This window comes from Mus pahari, chromosome 2 (assembly GCF_900095145.1).
Source record: "Mus pahari chromosome 2, PAHARI_EIJ_v1.1, whole genome shotgun sequence".
Lineage (NCBI taxonomy): Eukaryota > Metazoa > Chordata > Mammalia > Rodentia > Muridae > Mus > Mus pahari.
Genome location: NC_034591.1, coordinates 138,159,624 through 138,168,154, shown reverse-complemented (window position 1 = coordinate 138,168,154; position 8,531 = coordinate 138,159,624). Strand labels below are relative to the sequence as shown.

At 43.7% G+C, this 8,531-nt stretch overlaps 1 protein-coding gene across 3 annotated transcripts in view; it reads left to right on the top strand.

Moving 5' to 3' along the window:
• Positions 1–8,531, top strand: part of Apobec1 (apolipoprotein B mRNA editing enzyme catalytic subunit 1) — a 25,839-nt gene that overhangs the window by 7,609 nt on the left and 9,699 nt on the right. For all 3 annotated transcript variants that reach the window (XM_029535381.1, XM_029535380.1, XM_021191682.2), the window contains one exon: positions 5,618–5,733. In XM_029535381.1, coding sequence (XP_029391241.1) covers positions 5,718–5,733 — 16 coding nt within the window. In that variant the 5' untranslated portion in view covers positions 5,618–5,717. The remainder of the gene's footprint in view (positions 1–5,617; positions 5,734–8,531) is intronic.

The window sequence follows — 8,531 nt, the reverse complement described above, 5'->3', positions numbered from 1 at the left end:
ATAGAGAAACCCTGTCTCAAAAAAAAAAAAAAAAAAAAAAGAGTATGACCTTTGTGTGATGACACTCAGCATAAAATATAAATTTTGTTATACCAACTACGTATACTTACCTTCTTTCTTGAGAGACTCTGCCTTCCCAGTGCTGGGATTAATGATGTGCCACCATGCCTGACTTAAACATTTTATTTTAAAAAAATCAAAAAGTATTAATAGTGAATGATATGGGACTTTTTGGCACCTAAAGGGTTAATTGTTCAGACTCTCAGAGAAATGATTGTAAGCTATTGTGGGAAAGTGAATATTATTGAAACTACCACAGATAGAGTCCAGGTGAGAAATGGGAGAGACTGGATCTGATACAGGTGTTCATTCCCGGGTGGTGGGAGATTTTTATGCAGGAAGCTGTGAGAGTGTGTGTATAGTGTTCTTCAGTATGATAGAAGCAGAGGTGGGTGGGGCTGAAAGTCGCAGAGCAAAGGCAGGACACAGAAGAGCCTGAGGATTTTCAGGGCTGTATGTGCTGGGGTTTGGTTTAGCTAGTTGTATGATTTCTCTGCCCTCTGCTGGCTAAAACAAAGATGATCAAGCTGGTCACAGCTGAGGCAGGATTGCCTGAGCCCTGGAGTTTGAGGCCAGCATGGAAAACATATGGAGAACTAATCTCAATAACAAAACAATACCGCCAAAAACATTCCATAAATAAACAGCAACAACACAAGAAAGTAAAGTCAATCTCCCCCACACCCAAACAACAACCAAACAGCTACCCACCCCATCACAGGATTCTGGGTCTCCCAGTCGCCCTGGCTTGCAGCAAACAGTTCCCCAGAAAGGGGAAAAGCATGAATGGTAGGGATTTGAGTTTCTAGGCATCACCTGCCAGGAAAAATGAGTTTCACCCATGGGTCATTTCCCAGGGACTGTCCCTCTGGAAACAGGTGAATCTATGTGTCTTTGGTTGCTTGTTTCTGCAAGGTTGTGTGTGACCATGTGAGTCCCCACCAACACACACCTGCTCCTGACGCTGCCGTTGCCACCAGCCACATTGCTGCAGCAAGGATTCACCAGGCTTGAAGGTGTAAGTCCAGACATAAACTTGTCTGGACCATATTGTTCTAGACCAACAGTCTGTTCCCAGACTTTGAAATTTCAGGGTATTGTTTGTTTTGAGCCCCTGTGTACCTCTATGGTGGGACACCATGTGCCAGGAATCAAACCCAGAGCTCTGTGCTTCCTAGGCAAGCATCCTACCTAAACCGAGCTACAGTCCCAGTCCCTTGACATTGTGATAGAAGCAGGGGTGGGGCTGAATAGTTAAGAATACTGGCTGCTCTTACAGAGGACTGAGTTAAGGTTCCAGCACTTTATGGAGTTCACAGCCACCTGTAACTCCAATTTCAGGGCATTTTATGCCTTCTGACCTCCTCAGACACCAGGAAAAATATAATGCACATACATATATAAGCAAAACACTCATACACATAAAATGAAACAATCTAATCTATCTGTCTGTATACAGAACATGAGATTATACCTAAAGGAATGAAAAGAAAGCTTATTCCAGGAAGCATGAGTGAATTACCCAAGGGCACTGGAGAAGCATGAATCCAGGGAAAACTGTATTTTCCAGAATGAGCCATGAGTAATTATTTATCCTGAGTGACGTCAGTCTACCACTGTTGAAGTATCACGTCCTCCTCTTTGGCTTATTTTGCTTATCAATAACATATTCAATAAAATCCACTGTGTTTAAAAATTGACTAATCATCCTACCTGACCCTGAATAGATCACAGATCTGACCAAGATAGTGATCATGGGCTGGTGATATAGCTCCATTGACAGAGTGTGTGCCTACCATGCAGAAAGACCCGGTTCCATTTCCAGGACCACATAAACTAGGCATGGTGGCACACAGCTGTAAATGCAGGGATCCAGAGGTGGAAGATGGAGTGATCAGAAGTTCTAGGTCATCACGATCACACAGAGAGCTGGAGGCTATCCAAGGAGCGATGACATTCTATCTTTAAAAAGAGTCACTAATGTCTTACTACCTTTTAAGCCCCTCTCAAGGACTTCATCCTAAGGGAATAACTATCCAGAGATCGATGTGTAAGAACGATGCTTGGAATGTTATTTACAACATCCAAGTATTAGAAAAATGTCCCCCAAATATAGAGGGTCATACATGTTATCCCAACACTCAAGGCTGAGACAGGAGGATTGGCACGGATGTGATGCTAACTTATGCTACATAGTGAACTTCAAATCTAAAGACAATGGATACAATAAATTTTGGTGCATCCACAATGGAGGATGTGCCAAGTAAGAGAGGGGGGTTTAAATCATTACCAAGATAGCATATAGTGGATGGTATTCATGGCGTCGCTGGAAAAAAACTAGGGTCTCTTTCACAGTAGTCTTATAGACAGAAAGAAAATTTTAATAAAACACAAGCAGGAAACTCAAGGATAATTTTAATAGTTTAAGAGACGAGCTACACCTCAGGCAAGCTAGTGATCTCAGCAGCTACCAGGTACAGAGATGTGGATAAGAGGAGGTTATGCTTGCAGAATTAGCTCTTTGTTTATTTCTTTAAAAAAAAATATAGGTCTGTCTGTGCACTGCATGTGTGTCTGGCGCCCATGGAGGTTAGGGAAGGGTATTGCAAGCCTCTGGAAATAAAGTTACACATGATTATGAACTGCCCTGGCGGGTGCTGGGAGTTGAACCCAGGTCCTCTTAATCCCTGAGCCATCTCTCCTGGCCTACTTCCTAAATTAGAAAGCAAGAAGTGGAGGTCTGTGAGCAGCTGTATGGTGGGGGGCATACTTACACAGAATGAGAGTGTTACAGAGGAATTAGGGTTCCCTGTTGTGAGTTCTTAGTCTCATTAATATATTTATTTCTAAAGAAGTCATAAGATTGCTGTGGTGGCAAACAGCTTTAATCCAGTATTTGGAGGTAGAGATTGGAGGAGCTCTGTGATTTGAAGCTAGCCTTATCTACATTGAGAGGTACAGGACAGCCAGGACCACATAAAGAGACTCTGTCCCAAAGAAACCAAACTAGCTAACTAAGAATCAGGAAGCATGAAGGCCATTTGTTTTTAAAGATTTATTTATTTGTTATAAATAAGTACACTGTAGCTGTCTTCAGACACACCAGAAGACTGCATCAGATCTCATTCCAGATGGTTGTGAACCACCATGTGGTTGCTGGGATTTGAACTCAGGACCTTCGGAAGAGCAGTCGGGTGCTCTTACCCACTGAGCCATCTCACCAGTCCAAAATGGTCTATTTTTATTTATGTGTATGTGCACAAACATGCAGTACCCATGGAGGTCAAAAGAGGGCATCAGAGGCCGTAGAGCTGGAGTTACTCTTGGTCATGCTACCTGACTTGGGCTTTAGGAGTTCCAGTCCTATGGAAGAGCAGCCAGCACTCTTAACAACCGAGTTGACTTCCCAGCCCCGTGAGGACCACTGTATTAGAGTTAGAAAGAAAACTACAGATCGTGGCAGCTGCCAGGAGTAGGGGGCCGGCGTGCGCACACACACACACACACACACACAGAGAGAGAGAGAGAGAGAGAGAGAGACAGAGACAGAGACAGAGACAGAGACAGAGACAGAGACACACAGAGAGAGACAGACAGACAGACACACACACACACACACACACAGAGAGAGAGAGAGAGAGAGAGAGAGAGAAGAGAGAGAGAAGAGAGAGAATGTCCAGAATATCAAGAAAGTTATACTTATACTTAGAATTTTGACCAGAGAAGCGGAAAGAGAAAAAATAATATGATTTATGAGTTAGAACTCAGAAAAAGCAGGCAGGCTTCTCAGTGAAGGACTGCAAGCCATTGCATCAGGAGAACAGCTTCTGGGGGCTCATGAAGGTGATGGTCATTCCTCACACCTCCTCTGCATGCCTTCAGTGAGTCAGCTTGCTTATGGAGTGTTCTTGCCAGGTGATTGACAGGCCCCACTGGATTAACTCTTAAGGAGATGACAGAGTATGTAATGCTCTAATCTTTGAGTCAGACCAGAATGTTTGGCCTCCACCCAGGTAGAACTCAGATTTCATTCTTCTGACCAGGAGGAAGGAACTTTTCTTGAACAGCCTTCAACAAAACCTTGATCATCTCCGTTTTCATAGGATATTTTTACAACGTAGGATGGGCACTTAGGATGCTTTGCTTCCGAGTTTCACGAGGGGCCAAGACTGCCAAGGGTGTCTATGTGGAGGTCATCCTCACTGGCCTTCAAGCCATAGGGTGGGCAGACCTAAGAAAGCAGGGATTGTGCTAGGAGATAGGAATTCTGGGACAGAAGAAAAACACAAGCCAGAGAGAGGGAACCTCAGTTGAGAAAATGCCCTGTTGAATTGGTTTGTAGGTAAGTCTGTAGGCATTTTCTTGATTGATGATTGATGTGGGAGGGCCCAGCCCACTGTGGGCGGTGCCACCCTTGAGCAGGTGGTCCTGGGGTATATTACAAAGCAGGCTGAACAAGCCAGGGAGAGCAAGCCAGTAAGCAGCATTCCTCCATGGCCACTGCCTCAGTTCTTGCCTTCAGGTGCCTGCTTGAGAACCTGCCTGGACTTTCTTTAGTGACAGAGTGTGACATGGAAATGTAAGCCAAAGAACCCATCTCCCCACCAAGTTGTGTTTGGTCTTGGCCTTCATCACAGTATCAGACTCTAGGGAGAAGACCCTAGTGGGACACTTAAACTTGGAGAGAGTGATCTCAAGTCTGAGGGATGATGCTGAGCCTAAGAGGAATTGGTAGCCTGAACTGGACAACAGAGGATTGCTATAGAGAAGTATAGCATATTAACATTGTTTAAAATTAGAGATTAGACTTAGTCATACGGCTAACCTTCCCTACAAGAGGAAGAGAGCACCAGCATTGCACACTAGTTATCTGACTCAAAGGCCAAGGTCCTGCTTCTGCATCTTAAGCTGCCCCTCCTTTTTCCAATAGACATACGGAACAAAGGGCAAGTGAGAGGGAGTAACAGGTAAAGCCCATAATATTCTCACCGGGTCACACTGAGGACTTCTTAGTTATGGGCACAGCTTCATTCTCTCTGACTGTGTACTGGCTTCCTCCCACTCTTACTTGAGCCTGAAGGAAGGAGAAAGCTTTCAAAATGTAGATGTCACCTAAGAGAACTTGGGAGTTTAATGTCATCAGTGTTCTTTTTTTCCCTTTTTATAAAAAATTATTATTTTCTTTATTTACATTTCAAATGCTATCCAGAAAGTTCCCTATACCCCCCCCACCCCTACTCCCCTACCCACCCACTCCCACTACTTGGCCCAGGCCTTCCCTTGTGCTGGGTCATATAAAGTTTGCAAGACCAAGGGGCTTCTCTTCCCAGTGATGGCCTATTAGTCCATCTTCTGCTACATATGCAGCTAGAGACACAAGCTCAGGGGGTACTGGTTAGTTCATATGTCATCAGTGTTCTATTGTGCAGCACTGATGGCTCTGTGGGTTTTTTTCAGGGAGGACAAAAATACAGATGTCACTTCCTTCTTCATTTACATAGTACAGATCTCAAGTTGCTACTGACGCTCAGGAATGAATCACCCCGTGTCCCTGCAGGTGGCTGTGGGCACACCTGAGGAAACAAAGTCCGGCACACAGCTGGCAGAAGCCATCGCAGCAACCTAAGCTCCCGACGAAGGTGTCCAGAGACAGCAGGATGAGTTCAGAGACAGGTAAAGGGACGCCGGGTTCTAGCAAGGCACTGAGTTGATGCTTCCCCTTTACTTTGCTTCCTACTCTTCCCACTCTTGCTTGGGTCCCTGGGTGCTTTTCAACTTTCCTATTATAATTAATAATTAATATTGTTCATAAGATGAATTACTACTCCAGGGAAGTAGTCATAGCTCCTAATGATTTTGACAAGTAACGCCAAGTCGGTGTGTGGTTTCATGGCAATAAAAAAATTAAGTTAGTTGGATCTGGTGACATAGGCCTGTAATTCTAGCTACTTGGGAGGCTGAGGCAGGAGAATTACAAGTTGAAGGAATTTGTGGACTATAAGGTAAGTTCAAGGTAGGTAACTTAGCAAGACCCTTCCTTAGAAAAGGTGGGAGAGCTTGAGGGACTGAGAGCTGGAGGGACGGAGAGCTGGAGGGACGGCTCAGCAGTCAAGAGACTTGTGCTCTTGTTCAATTCCCAGCATCCACATGAGGCTGCTCACGATGGCCTGGAACTGCAGCTCCAAGGGTAACAATGTCCTCCTCTGGCCTCCACAGGTACCTGAACACAGGAACACACACACACACACACACACACACACACTCCACACATCACATACACACCCCATACACATCACACACACACACATACATACATACATACATACAACACATCACACACACACACACAATTTAAAAAGCTTTAAGTAAGAAGAGTAACGATATAGCTCAGTGGTAGGGAGCTTGCCTAGTATGTTCAATCTCTCAGTCCTGCCCAGCCCCATCCCTCACTGAAAAAAAAAGTAAAGCTATAACTTGAAACTACTAATTAAGATAAAACAGAAAAAGCAATGATGGTCTATATGCTAGTTGATTGACTAGTCAATGATTAATTAATGTTAGTCAGGTGTGGTTATTTCCATCTGCTATCTAAATAGTCTAGAGGCTGAAACAGGAGGCTTACAAGGAGTTTGAAGCTATCTTGGGCAACACAATAAGTTTCAGAGCAGATTAGGCTACAATATGAGATCCTACTCTTAAACAAACGGCCTGGGGGACATAGCTCAGTTGGTATACAGTTGACTAGATTGCAGGGATCCTGGGCTCCATTTCTAGCACCATGTACAACAGACTGGGTGGCACATGCTTGTAATCCTAGCGTTTGAGAGGTGGATTATAGAAAAATTACAAGACGGAGAACATGCCTAGCTTTGGAAGAAAATGATTTCGGATGAGGTGCGATTGGATCCAACTCCTAAAATTGTTGTTATTATTATTGGTGGTGGTAGAGTTCAAATCTTTAGAGACTTGGGTTTTTTTGTTGTTTTTTTTTTTGTTTTGTTTTTTTGTTTGTTTGTCTGTTTTTGAGACAGGGTTTCTCTGTGTAGCCCCGGCTGTCCTGGAACTCTGTAGACCAGGCTAGCCTCGAATTCAGAAATTCACCTGCTTCTGCCTCCCAAGTGCCAGAATTAAAGGCATGCACCACCACTGTCCGGTTAGAGACTTTTTGAAAATTTTATTTATTATTTATTGTTGAGACAAGGTCTCATGTAGCCCAGGCTGGCCTTGAACACACTATGTTCAATATGAGGATGACCTTGAGAGTGTCTGAAGCACAGAGATATGACTGAAATAGTGCTCTCGATGCATTTGCCTGCTAGTTAATTGCTTTGGGGCTGGATACAAACAGACAAACAGAAACCCCAGCAATTGGGAAGCCATTTGGGAAAGAATGGGCCCTTCCTTCTGTATGCTTGAGTCAAGGAGACAGATGCCAATAAATCAGATGCTAAAAGCTGCAAGAAAAGGATCAAAATTGTCAGGAGCAAAAGCACCAGGCGTCATAATTTACAGATGGCAGAAGTGAGGTCGATGTTTTGGGACGTTCTTCCAGAACAACAGCTGGTCTGTGGAAGATGTAACCACGATGACGCTATGGAAACCCCACTTTTATCCTTAAAATCTCTGGCTCTGGAAAAACTGGAGCATATATAGGATGCAACACAGGAGACAGTTTATAAAAAGTAATGACAGAAAAGGAAGAATGGTAAATAGCCTACTGACCACTAACACTGAAGGGGACACTGCACCTTAACTGCACCCCATCTTGTCTTCACTGTTAATAACTGCTAATAAATTGTTCTGTGTCTGTAGACTGGAAGTATAAACACCTCAGAAATTAGACATTGGTTTGTTTTAAAAGCAAGACTGTGAATCCAAGTTTTATAGAATTCTGAAAAAGGCTTAAAGTTATAAAGTATTATTCACCATCCTTATCATTATGGCTGTAAGAAAGAAGATATAGCCTGTTTGGACTGAGAGTCTCTCTGGCGTTTTTAGAAAACTAAGCCTGAAAATAGACTCTAATCCTGGATACGGTATGTCCAGCTTGTACATTACCCAAAACAAACTTTAAAAAAATAGAGGAGAAAAGAGGATTTGATTGCAGTAGGCTAAAGTGCATCCACTCATCATTGAATTACTCTGCATTGCCAGCTAACATGTATTGGGTAGAATGAGATTCAGGAATAAGATATGCACAATCTATATTTCATAGTTTCCTTTTTTTTTTTGTTTTTTTTTTTTTCTCTTCCTGAAATTTTAAAGTTTCCCATACCCCTCCCCCCACCTCTGTCCCCCTACCCACCCACTCACACTACTTGGCCCAGGCCTTGCCTTGTGCTAGGTCATATGGAGTTTGGAAGACCATGGAACCTCTATTCCCACTGATGGCCGATTAGGTCATCTTCTGCTACAAATGCAGCTAGAAACGCAACCCCAGGGGGTACTGGTTAGTTCCTGTTGTTGTTCCA